Consider the following 19,767-nt stretch of genomic DNA (forward strand, 5'->3'; position numbering starts at 1 on the left):
ATAGATGCAGTTTACAATGAATTAAAATTAAACCTTCCTCCTGAATCACTCTATCAATTCAAAAAACCGCATTAAAATCCGTGGAGTAGTTTTAAAGATCTAAGCATAAATAGGGACGTACTGACAGCTGGAAAAATTATTATTATTAATAAGAAACATCCCACAGTCATAGCTTTCTTCGAACAATATGATATGAATATTTTAAGTTCTACATCGATTACGTAAGACAAAGTGAAGAAGTCGTTTTTAAATATTATTATGATAACTTAGCATATTAATAAAAACTAGTGGGTAGTTCAAGAAACATCGCGTTTATTCAAAAAAATTTTTAGGAATTTGACATGACTTAGACAGATTTTGTTATAATTTAATTTCGTTGTAATCTGCAAGTATTTTAATGAAATGTTTAATGTCAAATTGTACACATAAGTTCAGTTACAATTGGAGATTATCGATACCAATTTACTTTAATTTTGGTAACGTTTTTCATTTTTTTTTTATACAGCCGTAGTATCGCTCTCACTGGCTAGCTATAGGCCGCGGCCATTATGTATAATTATGGATTAATAATTCTTTGTTAAATTGTAACAATTTAGTAAATTACAATCAAGAATCCTCTTTAGGTTTCTCTTCAAAATTAGACCGATTTTTCGATGTATTATGTGGAGCTATCGTCCCATAATCACTGAGACAAAAATCTCAATAAATACTAAGTCCACGATTTTTTGCTATTATTAGGCATCTATTAAATACAATCGGTATAGCCATTTAACGGGCTGACCCCTCTGCATTATATAAATGTGGGGTAAAACATCTCACCGCACGCACGCAAAGGTGTAGGACCTTTAAACCAACTTCAAAAAAGACGGTTGACGGTTGAGATTTTTATAAAATACTACTTGACCTTGCACGTAATGCTATCGCTACGTGATACGTTGAAATATATTGTGTGATAATCTTTATCAAAAAACCTTATCTGAAACACATTGAATGAAATGAATCAACATGTCAAAATATTTAGTAATTTTTATGCATATAACGGTACAACTGTATTAATTTAAACTAGTCAGTCAGATATTTTTTTAATATTACAAGATATTATCATTAAAATACAAGAGGAAAACTGGTGAGGTCTTTAGTTAAAAGTTATTACTAAAACCTCTTTACATAAAGTAAAGTGAAGAATGAAAAATATTATATTTGATTTAAGTGGATAAAAACAAAATGGGATCGAGTTGGCTCAACGAGCCTTGGTTCCAAACCTCGAGGTGATTAGAGGAGTTCTGAGTTTACGTTTGGCTGACACGGTTTGTTAATCTTAGAGTGAGTCTCATCTGATTTATTTGTCAAATTAGACCAGCTTGACAACTGGCTTCCCACGAGGAGGATGACCCCGCTGTAGAGAGGCGTTGAAATTGTATATATAGCAACTGACGCACAAAAAGTTGAAAGCGCGATTCAGGATCGTAGTACGGGAGGGTTGTTTGAAGGGATTTAATAAATAAAATAAAGAAACTTTTTTTTTTTCTCAGACTTTGTATGCCACAAAATCAAATTAAAAGATCAGATTGGCTTAAGATCCCGAGTTCGGAAGTTCAAACCCCGGGTCGAGTCAGTATAAAATATAAGGTTCTTTTAGTAAGAAATTCTTGATAAAGCTCCTATGCTTTGATAGTGCACAAAATCCATAGTCAAAGGACTCTCTTCGGTCATGCCAAATTGCATCAGGAGGATGAGGGAACAAAGAGTGCATAAAGAGATACATACTCACCTGTGCCTATATGGCCAGGCTCCGTTGAAAATGGTCACGATAACATAAATCTGTCAGAAATAATTCATCAGCATTAAGATTGGCTTTTCTTCAGATTTACGCATTTTCTGCTAAACTGATCGATATTAAATTTCCATAAAATAATAGCTTAGAGTTTGAGGATGATAAAGGTTGTTTAGTATATTTATTAGAATAAAATTTGCATTGAACGCTAATATAACATTACAGCGATAAAAACGTTTCACGTAAACATTACATCTAGAAACGTTGCATACAATTGAATTCGTATTTGAACATATTATGTATAATTATATTCTATATTAATAAATGAGGAGACGATTTTCTGTAAAGCCTAACTGAAAAAAAAAAATCGCCTTAACCATATATAAATGAAAGTTATACCTAGATGATGCGCCGCGATTCAGAGAAATAGTTCATAATGTCGTTAAATATACGTATGAAACGTGAATTTAATTTTCTTTTATATGCCTGACAGTTACCCGTCTGACCGGCTCGTTGGTCTAGTGGCTAGATATAGGGCCGCAGATCCCGAGGTACTGAGTTCAAATCCCATGTCAGGATAGTAAAATAAAATGGTGTCGAAAAATTCTCCGTAACAGCCCCGGGCCAAGAAGTTGAAGCGTACACACTACTGTGTTCGGAAAGTACGTAAAGCTGTTGGTTTTGCATGTGAAGTGTTAACGGTCGTGTCGGATTTGTTGTCCCATCGGATTACGATAGTGAGGGAATAAAGAGTTCACCTGTGCACTACAATTTGTCCTGCAGGTCTGGCTGGTCTCTGTTTTTTTATGATATTGGTAGGCGGACGTGCGTATGGGACACCTGATTGTAGATAGTCACCGCCGCCCATGGGGAGCATGTCGGTTACCTCCACGTGGTGCTCCCTGGAAACGTGTGGACGGCAGCTCCGTGGCGGACACAATTCCGCTGCGAGGCTGCCGTCGACACGGCTAACGACCGACAGGGGTGGGGGGGAGTATATTGGGGACGCACGTTGTCAATAGCCGTCAATCCCACGAGTGGAGCAACGCATGGGAGGGGCAGCGGACGTGCTGCGAAAGCGATCCCTCAGCCTCTCCGTTTCCGTGCTGATGCCGGCCATCGCAGGGGTTTTTAGTGAGTACAAATCTCACATAACTCGACATCCCCCCAGGATTCGGGTATCTATGAAGATTTACCCTGCGTCAACAAAAAAAAAAAGTCACCGCCGCCCATAGACGTTGTAAGAAATCTTAACCATTACTTACATCACCAATGCGCCGCCGACCTTGGGAACTAAGATGTTATGTCTCTTGTGCCTGTTGGGTTACTCAATTTCAAATGGGAACACAACAATACTGAGTAGTGTTGTTTGGTAAATATCTGATGAGTAGGTGGTACCTACTCAGACGGGCTTGCACAAAGCCCTACCACCAAGTAAATTGGTCGAAATTGGTCAGATTCATATCTATTGTATTCTTTGTGCCCATTTTTCTTCGATTTTTTTCTTTTTGGAACGAATGTCTTTTACTAACATATTTACTAACGTATTTTAATAACAATTTTGTCAATGTTTATAGTTTTTGTCAAGCTTCACTGTTATCAATTACAGTTGGAAACAAATATGTTACATATTTTTCTCAAATTAGCGAATCACGAACACACTAGTAACAGTTCTTGATTAATATATTTCGTACGTTCACCTTCATGAGTGAACAGATCTATATGAGTTCATAAAATCAAATGGCATGTCATTAAGGATAATCGATTATGAGCGATTATCGATTATCGATTTGGTTTCCAAGATCGCTCCCGATTATTTTATAGCTGTTATGTAATGACTCTAACCTGGTGTGAAACCGCTTAATGGAGTTATCGTATGTTCTCTAATGACTACGAGTATGCTTGGTTATAATAAAATTGGTATAAAATTGTACCCACATGAGAATTTTTTAGTGAAAATAATTTGTAAAATTTTTCGTTTTATTTATAACAACCTGTTTTGCCTTCCCTACTATTTAAAGGGAAGAATTGGAGCTTATTACACCACGCTGTTCTAATGCCGATTGGTGGAATACACATGTGGCAGAATTTCGTTGAAATTAGACACATGCAGGTTTCCTCACGATGTTTTCCTTCACCGCCGAGCACGAGATGAATTATAAACACAAATTAAGCACATGAAAATTCAATGGTGCCTGCCTGGGTTTGAACCTGAAATCATCGGTTAAGATGCGTTCTAACCACTGGGTGATCTCGTCTCATTTTAAATCGTACAGATATTTATTTTATTTTTATTTATGACGTGCTATTTGTCAGCCGCGGCTCCGCTCCCGTTTGAGAGATTGGTCAGGTATATAAAGCCTATGTTCTTCTACAAGCCTAGAGTTGAAGCTTGCTTCACACCAAATTTTATCAAATTCGGTTCAGTCGTGTGAGCCTATAAATTATTTTATATAAATATATTTATGTTACTTCTAGTAAGTCGGCCAATTAAAAGATAAAACTGTTCATGTGTTTGAAAATGGAACGTTTACTTTGTTATTATGCCACGAGCGTTAACCAATCACAGGACATAATTTCAAATATTTAGACTGGACGGATATGGCGGAATAATTCGATCAAATATTCGATGAGAGATTTCGCTGAATGTTCGACACTCAGCAGTACACACATATATAGATGTAATGTACGATGTAAACAATATTAATACTTTAACCGTCGTTTAATGATTTTATCAAAATACGGTCAGCAAAAAAAAATTTTTCACTTCTTTTTGTCACGTAACTTAGAAGGATGAAAAGTATCTAGAAACTAACTAAGGCGAGATAATTATATATATGCTTATACATAGTAAGCATTTTTTTTTTAATATTGTTATTTTCAAATAGGTAGGTAGACTGTCAAACGAACCACCTTATGGTAAGTGAGTTAGAAATATTAATAATATATTTGCATCTTCAATGCGCCACCAACTGTGGTAACTAATATATTATATCCCTCGTCACTGTGGTTACTATTTAATATATATTATGTATTTCTATTTGGGGCTTGAATATGTGATGAATGGCCAGTACGTGCCCAGACGGGCTTACAAAAAGTCCTACCACCACTAACATACGGAGCAAAGAAATTATTATTATATTTTTTGATTTCACGACTATGAACGCTTTAGAATACTATTTTATATTCATGTGAATGACTTATGAAAATTTGCTCCCAATGTAAAACTTCAAAAATAGAATACATTCTATTTTTTTATTTTTTAAAAAGGTGATGCTTCTCGATTTATGTATGTAGTATATATCAACTATGTGTCAATTTTAATTTATAAGTCATATATAGACAGATTTAAAAGTTTAATGATATTTTTGATAAATCATTCGTTAAAAAACGAAAAGAAAAGTATTTATGTATAGTTTGTTTAATTTCGAACGTATCATTCATTCCATACGTCGTTCATTTTGCTCACATGGGGACGTCTCAAGTTATGTGTATTAGGATGACGTCACCAACGTAACCGTATTGACTGACGTAACTCGCATAGTATGCTTCGTGTCACGTACTATCGTCAAACTCCGCTATTGTGTCGTGGTTTCGATACCTTTATGAAACGAATTCGATAGTTTTTCGTGCTACGGAGCACTGTTGTAGCATGCCACCCATACTTCAAACATATATGTTTTTATATTAAAAATTGGTAGTGCAAAATCAAAATCAAAATATACTTTATTCAAGTAGGCTTTTACGAGCACTTTTGAATCGTCATTTAACAAACTATTTAAAGTAAAGCAAGCACCGGTTCGGAATGTAGATTCTACCGAGAAGAACCGGCAAGAAACTCAGTAGTTACTCTTTTTCAATATCTAAATGTCATGTTAGTTAAATACAATTCTGTATGTATATGCTTAGTATTAATTTAAATTGTTTAAGTAGAATACTGCTAGGCGTTGTTGATTGCGCACCAAGAGGGACGTGTAAGGAATACGAGGATGCGCTTTTAAATTTTTGCTGGGTTTAGGCGTGTTCTTATTCAGTTATTATTCTTATTATCAATTTAAATATAATAAAATGTTTCTCAATTAAAGAAAACCAATAAAATGCTATCGTTCAAGACGAAAATAAAAGATTTAGAAGGAGTTTGACGATAACTGTTTTAAACGTCATGTAGAAAACTTTTTCAATCATCCGAAGTACGTAATTTCTGAAGGATTTGGTGAAATGGTTATTACGACGGACAAAATTTAATGGATAATAGTACTTATTTTGTTGACGATAAGAACTATTATTGCCTATATAACATTAATGTTATATTATTAAATTGGAACAAAAAGGTGGCTCAATGTTATATTTCTTTTCATGGAATGTATTTTATAAACTATAAGTCTTATATATTAATAGCGTGAGCCGATTTTTGTCCCAGTGATTATGGGACCATAGCTGCACATAAATATCGGTCTCATTTTGGTGTCATTTTGAAGAGCTCCAGCCGTACAACGGCAGAAAATTAAAGAGGATTCTTGATTGCAATTGAGCCGAGATGGCCCAGTGGTTAGAACGCGTGCATCTTAACCGATGATTTCGGGTTCAAACCCAGGCAGGCACCACTGAATTTTCATGTGCTTAATTTGTGTTTATAATTCATCTCGTGCTCGCCGGTGAAGGAAAACATCGTGAGGAAACCTGCATGTGCCTAATTTCAACGAAATTCTGCCACATGTGTATTCCACCAACCCGCATTGGAGCAGCGTGGTGGAATATGCTCCATACCTTCTCCTCAAAGGGAGAGGAGGCCTTAGCCCAGCAGTGGGAAATTTACAGGCTGTTTATGTTATGTTATGTTGTTTGCAATTTACTAAATTGTTACAATTTAACAAAGTTACTGGCCGGTTAGAGAGCGGTACTGCGGCTGTATAAGAAAAAAATATAAAACGTAAACATTCTAACTGTTCTAATGTATACTATTTGATATTAAAAATTTCATTTGAAAGAGGTTTCATCATTTTGGCGCCAAATGTAGATGTGTGACTTGCAGTTTACATTGAAATTAAATCAAAACAAAACCTGTCATAGGTTTCGAAATTCTTAATAAATCTTTTGAATAAACGCGAAATTTCGCGGGAGACCCGCTAGTATATCGGAATATTTGAGTTGTATGATCATAATTTGAAGGCACCATTAGATACATAAACTGAACGAGATTTTAAAATTATTAAATTACGAAAACGGAACATTTAAAATCTATACTAATATTATAAATGCTCAAGGAATTCTGTCTGTCTGTCACGGACAAACCACTTAACCGAATTTGATGAAATTGAGCACGAAAACGCTAAGGAAGAATAAAGGCTTACAACTAAAACGCGTCCGAAGCTGCGGGCGATCAAAGTTATATAACATGTAAAATTATCTATACTAATATTATAAATGAAAGTAACTCTGTCTATCTGTATGTCTGTCGCTGTTTCACTGCCAAACCAATGAACCGAATTTGACGAAAGTTGGTATGAAGCAAACTTAAACTCCAAGGAAAGACATAGGCTACTTTTTTGCCTAACACATGAAACCAACCCCTAAAACGGGAGCAAAGCTGCGGGTGACCACTAGTATAACATATAAAATTAAAAACACTTATAATTAAACTGAAATTGGCTGCAAAAAAGTCCCCACACGACTGTGACGTGTTGAGTAGTCCCTACACTGACTGCGTGGATTTCTTTTTCAGTAGGACCTAATATACTAAGGACCTTAAGGCCTAAAGTAGATTGATGGCGCTTAGGATGAAAGCAACTATAATATGTTAATATTATTATTTCTTACACTGTCAATGTTTATATGCGGCGGTCCATCGTTCTGTATAAACAATACAAATAAAAATACATTTATTTTTAATTGAGTTGTTAATTGTGTTTTTATCGAAGAGTAACGTAAATACGCATAAAATTATAGCAGTATTTTCTTCAAAAACAATCAATATGATTGTGTAAGTATCATTCCATATAGTTAAGTAAAAAAAGCAATAATCTCTTGTTGGACAAAGGCTCTCGTAACTTAAACGTGGCAGTGACGCCACGTGCAGGTTTCCTCACGATGCTTTCCTTCACTGTCGATAACGAGATGAATTTTAAATACAATTTAAGCGCATTAATTCAATGCTTGAATACCGAATCATCGGTTAAGATCACGTCATTTCGTAATTGTCTTACATATTTTAATTGCAAAAATATAGAAATAAAATAATAATAATAAATTGAAAATACTAATATTAATTAATCGAGACCATTCCTCCGTATAGCCGATTGGAATGTCGGACGGATAAATATAAATAAATCGATTCGACCTTGAATTGAAATTACATCATTGGTCGAAATTTATCACGATGGTACGTGAACAAATGGCGTCTTAAATGTCGGCGCAGTTGTTTAGTGTGAGAAGTAATATGAAAATTAAAAAATATCATTATTATTACTTAACACGTAATTATAATAATCATTTTTATTGATGAAAAAATCAAAAATATGACGAATAGAAGCTTATATAAGTAAGTATATGGGGTGTCAGAATCGTGTGTTTTTTATATTTTTTAGTGTATAGCTAGACGGACGACCATAGACAATGGCGCTGTGAGAAATATTAACCATTCCTTACATCACCAATGCGCCACCTACCTTGGGAACATGTTATGTCCCTTGTGCCTGTGGTTACACTGGCTCACTCATCCTTCGAATCGGAACACAACAATACTGAGTACTACTGGCGATAGAATATCTAAAATGAAGAATTACCTTAGTACTCTTTGTACTTTGTGGGTTTGGTGATTTACAGAAAGTGTAACTTATGAGCCTTTATAGGTCAAAAACAAAAAAAAAACGCTAAACGTAATGTTACTGAAACGAGCCCTGTGGATGAAAGCATGGACGTGTGTGTGATGCGTGTACATGTATTGAGTGTGCCGAAATAATGTTACGTGTAGATCAACAGACACGAAACATACAGATTAAAAAGTTGAACTAAAATATTTTTTGAACAGTTTCTACGTAATTTTTATTACGTGTTATATTTTTTTTTACAATCTTTGTATGGCATCTTGTAAATAAATATGTCAATTACTTTTGTTGTATGTATAAATAAGGGCCTAAGTAGAGGAATAAGGGTAGCTACGTTACAAATCAGTTCATTACGTATGTAAGCGCTAAGTGAAATAGTACTCTAATATTACTAAAGATTACCTCATCAAGAACTGTTAGTAGTGCATAACATATCAGAGCTATTAGCAAATCGGATGGAATATGTAAATCTAAGGTTTGCTTATACTTACTCCGCCTGCCATTGAAACGTAAACGTGTTAGGATTACTGTCAATTGGATCATCTGTTACATTAGCTCTGTATGTTCTTGTTGAATCTAATTAAGATAGATACGATGCGAGGAACGAAGGGAACGAACGATATAGATTTTTAGACAGTGTAAGGAGTATTTTTTAGCATGCTTAATGGCGTCACCTGTTTTTTTTAAATGTAATTGGTAGGCTGACCGACAAATGGGCCGCAAGATGTTATGTGGTACCACCGCCCATAGACTTTGGCGCTTTTAAAAATATTAACCATCCATTACTTCACCAATGCGCCACCAATCTTGGGTACTAAAATTTTATCCCTTGTGCCTGTGGTTAAACTGGATCACTCACTCTTCAAACCGCAACACAACAATACCCAGTACTGCTGCTAGGCGCCAGAATATCTGCACAAAGCCCTACCACCAAGTAAATGGTAAGTGGTCACCAAAGACAATGTGGTATGAAATTTTAATAACTTCTTACATAACTAAGATTTTATGTCTCTTGTGCCTGTAGTTACATAGAGACTTAAATGGTAATCATTCGAGTCACTAGACCTCATAAAGTGATTTTGAATCCGAGTTAACGAGGCTGTAAATCCAGCGTCATCCTAGATTACTGAACGGTATTATTCTTTAAGTTTTATGTCAGTTTAACGGGCACTTCGACGAAAACTGGCGGACAAATAATAACATTATATTTTGAACTTGTTTTTACAAATTCCTTTTTACTATCTGCTCGTAAATTTCCCACTGCTGGGCTTAGGTCTCCTTTCTTATCAAGGGCAAGATTTGGAGCTTGTTCACATATATTTGGCAGAATATCATTTGATATATACGGGTTTCTCACGATGTTTTTCGTCCGACTCGGGCATAAGATATATTACCTTAGTTCCACACTTAGTGGCGTATTGTAAGAAGTCATGCCAATTACATATACCTACATTAAAAAAAATTAAAACTGGGTAGTTTTGCCCTCATTTGAACCTAAAATCATCAGTTAAAGTCCTCGTGTTCTGTTAAGATGTTTCACTTTCAAACGTTGCCCTGGAATTTGAATTATTAAATTTGATCTGATTACGCCTAAGTCAATTATATTTTGTAATAAAATTTTAATCGAACTTTTACTTTATTAAATAAAAGTTTTTATTTAATAATAAAACAAATTTTGCACATTCATAAAATTTATTTTACATTTCTTACAATAATGGGTAGGATATATATTTTATATGTTTTAATTCAAATTTTATATACACTTAAATAATATTACTATGTTAACATACTGTACATTAACACTAAGATTAAATAAATTAAAACTATTTTTAAAATAAATACTGACTTATTATATTTTTGAATGTTTCTTATTTCTAATTATTTAATTAAATGCATTGAAAATATTTATATTAAACATATAAATTGTCTTAATTATAATCTTCATCAAAAATATATTTTTAATAGTAAAATAAAATTTTAAAAAGTTATATAAATATTTTCATTCAAATAAACAGTTGTATTTTACTTGATAATATTAAAATAATTCTATCTTTGAATCCGTCATTATATGAAATAAGTTATATTTCAGTTTGTATGTTCGTAGATGAACTTCGCAATATAAAATTGCGAAATTTATTTACAAAAAAATATTATCACTATATAAATTATTTTTTATATTAATTGAACGCGTATACAAATTTTGGTGTATTTGCTGAATGTTGAATGTTAAGGAGTTCCCTCGTGTAGAAGCTAGTAATAAACCTGGCCGCCAATTCTAACAAACCTACGAACGTAAACTATCGTAACCCATATAAATACAGAGAATTGGATTTGAGGACTTGTCGAAGTTGAATCTGAATAGACTCAGAAACGTCCACTGTAGACTGTAGAATCGAGTCATGCTCATAATAAAACTTCATTGTCATTCAAATTGAATCATGTTAAGTATCAACTCAGGATAAAAGAAGTGATTCTAATTCAGGGTTGATGAGGCCTTCTCAAATAAAATCGACATTCTTGATTGTGATCAAGGACGTCTAGTTTCCTATGAGCTATAATCCATTGGTCAGGTGTTAGGTACGGTGTGGCCTTTACTGTGCTTCTGTTAACGTAAGCAAAAGTTCATAATGATCGTTTGATGTTAATGCCGTCTTGGTAGACAGCACCTACTCATCAGATATTCTATCGTCAATCAGATATGAGTAAGCCAATGTAACCACTGTATATAACATCTTAGCTCCAAACTAATATTACTTTAGATTTGAATCCCAATAGTTAGTATCCATTGGCGATGTAAGGAATGGTATTTGATTATTTATATGTCTATGATAGACTGCCAAGGTTGATAACGTGTCTGACGAAATATTGGCCAACAGTTGGCTACAAATTACACGTACATTGGCTGTCACAACACCAAGATAATAAATTTGGATCGTTTGTTTCACTTCTTTTGTAGTGCGACACTTTATCTCGATATATAAATAATCTAAGGGAAGTTTTAATATTTCTTTAAGCGCCAATTACTTTGGACGGTGATGACTACTTACCATCAGGTGGCCCATCTGTTCTATACTATGTAATAAACAAAAAAATACGTGTGCGTAAAAAGTGATAACTTAATTGAATCTATGTTGAACATGCGTAAGAAAAAGGGAAGCTAGATAGATCGCGCCGTAACGCGTTACGTAACGAAGCGGTTTACTTTCCCATAAGAAATTATCCTTTCAAAAATAAGATGTGTAAGCATAACAAATAAACTCTTGTAATATCAGTCAGAATGTAATGTCAAAATTATTCGGAAACTTCGTTATATAAAAAACATATTAAATTATTAATATTACATTATGTTATATTTTTTTATAAAATATATTATAAGCTTAATACCAAGATACAATTTTAATAATACGCGCAGAGGTAAAATATTTACAATATAAACAAGTAATTAAATTTCTTAAATTTCTTTTCCATAAAAATATTTTATAAAGTTCATTGTGTAATTTGTTTTCAAATATATATTTTATTACATTATTTATACTATAATCATTTTAAATTTACAGAGTGCAAATTTCAATTAATCAAACATTACGTTTTATGAATAGATAGCTCTATCGGTAATAGAATTTAACGCCAAACGGAGCGCGCGGAGCATAAACGTGAAGAAAGAAAAGCGAATATGAAATTCCGGTAGTGCAATACGACGAGCTTTTACTAATAAGACTAAATTGACAGCAGTACAGGGAATTGTCTTCGCTTTTGTCGCTTCACTATAATGTTGCACGCGCTCAATATTCTGAGACTAGAAATAAAAATAAATTAATCCCTCCCACTGCTGGGCTAAGACCTCCTTTCCTTTTGAGGAGAAGGTTTGGAGCATATTCCACCACGCTGCTCCAATGCGGGTTGGTGGACAATGTTACTCAAATGTTTTGTATATTATATCAAGTCTCTTGCTGATATTTCAGGGCTATAGTTTTATTTGACGGGTAGAAATGACAATCTATTTATGAACCTATATTGTAGATTCAAGGTAGCTTGATATTTAATATCAATACTGTAACATGAAAACAGAAAATTTTCATATCTATTTTCATTTTAACAAAATACTTCTTGCGTTAACAACTTCGGGATAAAGAAAAAATAATTTAGAATGAAAGTACTACTTATAGTTGAACGGGCTCTAAATAATTTCAACTTGTTATTATAAACTATTCATCAACTATGTATCAAAATAAAAATACATGAAAATTATTAGTTGTTCGATATTGTGTACATGCATGTATAGAGGCTATTCGAATCGAATAAGGAATAAAGGTAAACAAATCTTTGATTTACGTATGCTACGCTTTTTGCGAATAGCTCAGCTATATTGTGCACTATTAATAGTTCATGACTAATATATCTTTATTTATAATCACCCATTATTCCACTAAACTACTAATATATATATATATAATACTACAAATATTCACTTTAATTTTAAATAAGTTCCGATAACAGTTTCGTCACATTTAAAACGCCATCTTTTCGCGAAACCATAATGAATATCATAGATTAATCGAGCTCTCGACCAATCGTCAATTCGACGTCAAATTTTGTTTTATTTCACGTTTGTCTTCTTGTGGTTGGAATAGACTATACGATTTTATTGGTGAAAAATAATAACTACAGTTCTTCTCGATAGAATCTCCAGTTCGAACCGGTACTTTATAATAAAGTTAAAATTAACCTTTTTAAATGACGATCAACAGTACTTCTATAAGGTATTACGTTGTTGCGCCTACAAAAGTTGCTATGTGTTTTTTTCTTATTTTAAGATCGTTATGCCTTTTTAATCGTTATTTTAATTTATGTAGCTTTCGATGTATGAACGTCACATTTCTAGATTTAGAAATAAGAAAAAACACATAGCGACTTTTGCTGGCGCAACGACGATTATACGATTCGATATTGACGGTTTTTTAAAAAAAAGAATGACTGTGGTTTTTTTTTCTATTCATTCCATTGAGATCCAATTTACGAACCGGTAATAACTTTGACTGGAATTTTTCATATATTTCAATAAATTTAATTGATTCGCTCAACTCAATCTATGATTTAAAATATAATTAAAAGTATATAGTTTCGTTTTAAAACGTTACTAACTGTTTGTAATCTTAATCAAATCATAAGCATCACTAATTGGTGGCTCGGAGTGAGTAGTTCGAACTAAAAATTGAGTCCCGTAACGTAACAAACCTAAAAATATTTATAGACCGTTTTATTGCACATATGTTTACCGACATTGAATGCGTTTTGTGTAAACAGGCCATTTCCTGTGAACTTCAGTGTGTCGTTTACAAACAATTAATTATAACGTATTATATTACGGGATCTCTTGTCTCTCTTGCGCTTAGCGTTAAAATAAACGGCGACGTGTGATGGGTGATTTATAATTGAATATATATCATTAGCTAATGGCGTTATGATGGAATAGTTTTTGTTGGAATTAGGATTTATATTGAACTATCTTACGCCCGTGTCTTCGCCCAGACGCGCAGATGATAGGTACCGTATGTTTTTATTTATAAACGAAGAATTGTTTGCAAAACGTAATGATACTCGTGCTCGGTCAACCGAGCATCATAGCATCAAGTTTTTATTTGTAACGTACTTGAGTACGTAAAACGCAAAAGCATTACAAATAAAAAAAAACATAACACAAATCCTACGACAGTTTTTCTCATTTTGTATGATATTATAATAAAAATATTAATTGATTATAAAATCAACAAATATTTTATTAACTCGTCTCAACTTAACTCTGATTAAACCATAATTAGTCGAAATGAAATAACACAATGGATACAGACACAATTATAATAAAACAGATCATAAAGAGATATGATTGCTTTGTTTTGAAAATGAAATACGACCGCCTTAATGGGATTGGACATAATATGGTATAATTAAACATTACGATTGCTATAAGGTTTTAAAATAACATATAATTATTGGAAAAGGTCATATGTAAAAAGTTTTTAATAGCAGGTTATAAAAAGTGATGACTCTCTTAGGTTTTATTAAAATAATTAACGTATTTTCGCATCTGCTGTATTTAACGTGTAATAATAATATATTAGTAACGTTACTAATAACGTTACGTAATTATTTAATTGGTTTCAAATTGGTACTAAAGTTGTACATTCGACGTTTAGAACTTATATAACGATAATTGATTAATTACGACGAAATTACCAAAAATCTGCGACGCAACGCTAATAGAAATGTAGTAATGTTCTGAGTAAATGTTCATTTATACTATTTTTATATATATTACAGAGGAATTGGATTGTTTGTTGAATTATTTGTAATAGATAAACTTGAAAATGACTCAACATTTTAAATATTTTTTAATTAAGGAGCACCCGTGCCAAGCCGGGCGGATCGCTATTTAGTAATATTGTTGTGAAGCGATTGCTTATGTCCAGTCGCTGAGAATGAGTTCCCGACATATCATTGATCGATGGCGAATTTATATTAAAAATCTTGTCGTTAAATAAATAAATTAACTAAACTTTTGGAACGTTATGTGCTTCAGGTATCATTTTCTCTCTCTTTCTACATGATACGGTTTTAAATAACGAAGACTCAATTTTGTTATTATTTTAATTCACGCGGGACTTTTAATCACTGTTTTGTGAAAGTCATTAAATTAATATAAAACGTTGTTAATTATTATTAAATTGTGTCTGTTATTCAATACATAATATAAAGGTACATCCAGTAACATCGATAGATTGATTAGCATTATGTGACGCATCTTTTCGTTTTTTCTCATTACGTTGGTACTTAGTTTGTTATGCTAGTGCTTCAATGTAAAATAAAACTACCCACTTTAGAAAAATATCTTATAAAGGAAACTGAACAATGTATATTTGGATTATTTATACTAAACTAACCGGTAATTTCCTTTAAGTGAATGTTTGTAACATTATTTTGGTATAATAAACATTTTCAAACCTTAATATATAACGAATGTAAATTCGTTTTTTTTTTCTCGTTTTTTTTTTAAACTGTACTGCGTTGTCACGTTAATGTATTTTCAAACTCAGATCTGAGGCGTTCATTTCCGAACTGGTGGTAGATTTTTTGACAGCAAGTAAGCGAGCAACGATTTCATAGTCTATTTCAACCACAAGAGAAAAGCCAAATAAGCACATTTGACATCAAATTGAAACGATATCATTGGTCGAGAGCTTGAATAATCTATAACATTCGTTATGGATTGGCGAAAAGTAAAAGGTATAAGTAGTGAAATGGAAAAGTATTGGGCAATATTTATTATATATATTAGCAATATATATTGGGCACTTTTGCATCATGCATAAGGGGTTTAAAATTATTGCAAATAGTCACCCCTATTACCTCCTAACGGGAATACGTCGAATTATCAATGACCCTGTATATTCATCATGAACTATCTGTAATGCATAATATAGCAAACTGTTCATAATAAGTTAATCTGACGTTCATCGTTACTCTTGTTGAGTTTGACTTTGACAGATGACAGGTGTCAAGAACTTAATCAATCAACGGCCGGACTTGTAACTACTACCCAATAAACGTTACATATAATAATTATATGCTTACATATTATTTAAAGGCATCGTCACAATTGCAATGGTTTTTTTTGTTTTATAATTATTTAATAATTGACATAATTAAAACGATTAAAGGGATTATTTGTTTAAATTATGAATGATTTATTTGGTTTTTTAAAACATATATAAAAATCGTCAATTGTTTTTTTTTTTTTTTTTGTAAATATGGCGCCGTTGTTTCTATTACAGATATAACGAAATATTCATAAAGTGTATTTTTATTGATATAAAAAATATATTATCCATAGTTGAGCTTAATATATTTGTTTCGCGTTTCAAAACTATATTTGAATCGAAATTTAATTTTATCTAACGCGTTCAATTATACAAACTTTTCAACCTGATTATATGTATTTACCATGGCATATCATGATGATCAATAATATATGTATATATTTTAATTCAATCAGCGAAGACCTATGTCTATACAGGAAAATCATTATTTTTATACGATATGACAGCAATTAAAGTGCTGATTGAGTTATTAAATTTACAGATAATATTTACATCAATACATCCTGTCATAAAAATCTTGATACTTTTTAAAATACCATATTAAGTTTCTTCTTGTTTGTGATCTGACTATTTAAACTACGATTAAATTTAAATTTAAACCCGTTTTTCGTTTCGTCAACAGTGTAAAGTTCTCTCAGTTCGTTATCACATTCACGATAATCAGCGTATGTGTCACTGTGTCTTTCTATTTCTATTTTCTCGGAAACCTTGGCATTGCAACCACTCGGTCCTTGACCTTTGAAACAGTCGTAGTAGGGTTTACAATCAATGCTGTTTGTACTTCTGGCTATGTAGCCGATGTCACGGTTTCTATCTGTGTAAACGAGAAGGTCCCTGCCTAAATGTCAATCCCTGATATCCGTGGTTAGGGTAAAACGAGCAGATTCACTAATGGAATCATCACGACCTTTAAGTCTTCGGTTTCCATTCAAGTGTTCGATGAATGACGTGTTCGTATTCCTTCCGATGTCTCGTTTTATGCTGTTGTGGTTTGAGGGGGAGAGGTGGGTCAATCTGTAACTGACACAAGAGTCGTTCCGTCTGACAACAGTCCTGGTGGTGCCAGCTCGTGAGCTACCTATCGGTGCGAAGGAAGTACCGTTCTGTTCTGGTGTAGGTGAAGTGTGGCAACAGCAAAAACATTTGAAGTACGATCTGTGGAATTCTCGACGGAATTTGCCTGTAACAAAATCTATCGTTAATAAAATGGTTACTTCAAGCACATCTTTCAAAAACATCTTACGGAAAATTGGAAAAAATACAAAATGACCATTATTAAAAATAGCAACTTTTAAAACATATAGTTCTTAGAGTGTTTGATTATACAATTGCTCATTGGACAAATAAAGGTGTATCGATTTTAATCAGAATCGTAATTTGTGGTGTATTTAATCACAAGGTGGATAAATGCCATGCAGGTGTATAAAGTATGGTGATACATAACAAAAATAAATGCATGCGGTTCCCGATCAAATAAAACTGTCGGCAAAGCTAATTTTTAATAACCAAACCGTCCGGGGTTGAAAACACTGACCTGAAAAGCCTGGGAATCCTGCAAGCAAAATATTTCTGTGACGTATTTATAACGAAAAAGAACACGAATTGTTAAACAAAGAACTCTCAACTTAAAAATTATGTTCGTACAAAGGCATGTTTAAAAACTCTTTACGCCTGTTTGTGTTAACAAAATAATTTAAATGTTTTTTAAACGATTTAGTTTAAAATGCTCGGTGTTTTAACTTGTATCAAGATTATGCGATGAATAGAATTTTTGGTATACTGTTTCATGAGAAACGAATGAGTTTCGAGAGAATAAAAAATTAACTACGTCCCATTATTATACGTTAAACGAAGTCTTGAGCTTATCTGTATATATATAAATGATTGTTTGTATGTTTGTCCTACAAGCGTTATTATATTATTTCAGTTTAAACTTAATACAGTTATTGTTAACACGTTTTGAGGTCTGTTTAGGAGTATTTTTTGTATAGGTAGGCGAACGGGGAAATGGGCCACCTGATGTTAAGATTACCACTTCACATAGACTAACGTGATTAAAGATGGCTTACGTCGCTAATGCGTCTTGGGAGCTAAGACGTTATGTCACTTGTGGCTCTAGTTACTCTGGTTCAGACCCATTAGACCGGAACACAACAATATAAAGTATTGAAGTATTGATGAGTGGGCGGTACCCACCCAGATGTGCACAAAGCCCTGTCCAAGTTTCTATAATGTACTAGTATTGGATAATTGCTTACAAAACATTTTATAAAGGAATGACTTCTAACTAGTGTGATATAAAAATAGGTTTATCTATTATATATTTACGTGAAAAACGCTGTTCCAATTGAGGCATTTTTTAGTAAAATTTTAAGCAACAGATTTTATAAAAATATATCTTATTATATAACATTTTATTTCGCTTTCTACACTTTTATTTATTTATTTTTTCATATGTATATGAATATATGGTATATGTATATGTGATAGGTAGGCGGACTAGGAAACTGACCACCAGACAGTAAGTGGTCACGACCATCCATAGATTGGTGCTGAGAAAATATCAACCACTGTTTACATCACACCAATGCGCCACCACCTTGGGAGTTATGTCCCTTGTGCCTGCAGTTTCACTAGCTCACTAAGTATTTCTGTATATATAATGAGTGAACGTTACGAGTACCTACCACAAGTGAAATAAATATCATATAAAATAAAATAAAATATATTATACATACAAGATATATTTATTACTAACAGTATCTAAAACGGGATATTTACCATGTTTTTTATTTTTATTTGGTGGAGCTCGATATTTCGACATTATATAACTCGTGAACAAGACATTCGTAGATAATGTCGAAATATCGAGCTCCACCAAATAAAAATAAAAAACATGGTAAATATCCCGTTTTAGATACTGTTAGTAATAAAAATAACCATGTTAATTTAAAAAAAAAAAGATATATTTAGTCAAGATCAAAATTTTCTATTCTGTAATTCATCCCAGTTTGTTGTCGTTATAATATATTAGATAATTGATGTGTTTATTATTTATTTATATATTAAATGTAAAGCTTTAAAAAAATATCAATCAAATACAAAAATAATGGCTACGACACCTACGATATTACGACGATGATATAAAAGCGAAATTATATTATTAGCTACATATGTCAATATGTCAAGTAGTTATAAATTACTTTTATTGGCCTCTATCTAGTTTGGAAAACAAAGATTGAAATATAAGCGTATAATTACGAACGTTACAACCCGGTTGCGATAGATGGCGCTGATTGAGATTGTCACTTTTCTGAATCGCACTGTCTATATTCGTTACTGGATATGTATATAGTGTGAAATTTATATGATATACAATCCCTTAAGTGGGCTCTCAACACTAGGCTTGAGTAGTTTAGCTGGCCTATCCCACCCGGTGATGCTGAGGCCATTAGGGCCAACAGAACTTTACATTACGAAAAAAAAAAAAAGCTATACAATCTTTGATTTCAAT

General features: G+C 32.8%; 1 protein-coding gene across 1 annotated transcript in view; it reads right to left on the reverse strand.

The window, feature by feature from the left end:
- Positions 1 to 16,685: 16,685 nt before the first annotated feature.
- The window catches only part of LOC113401810 (orexin/Hypocretin receptor type 1-like), a 139,457-nt gene continuing 136,375 nt past the window's right edge, over positions 16,686 to 19,767 (reverse strand). The window contains exon 9 of the mRNA XM_064218886.1: positions 16,686 to 17,433. Coding sequence (XP_064074956.1) covers positions 17,099 to 17,433 — 335 coding nt within the window. The 3' untranslated portion in view covers positions 16,686 to 17,098. The remainder of the gene's footprint in view (positions 17,434 to 19,767) is intronic.

Source organism: Vanessa tameamea, chromosome 25, assembly GCF_037043105.1.
Source record: "Vanessa tameamea isolate UH-Manoa-2023 chromosome 25, ilVanTame1 primary haplotype, whole genome shotgun sequence".
NCBI classification, from domain to species: domain Eukaryota; kingdom Metazoa; phylum Arthropoda; class Insecta; order Lepidoptera; family Nymphalidae; genus Vanessa; species Vanessa tameamea.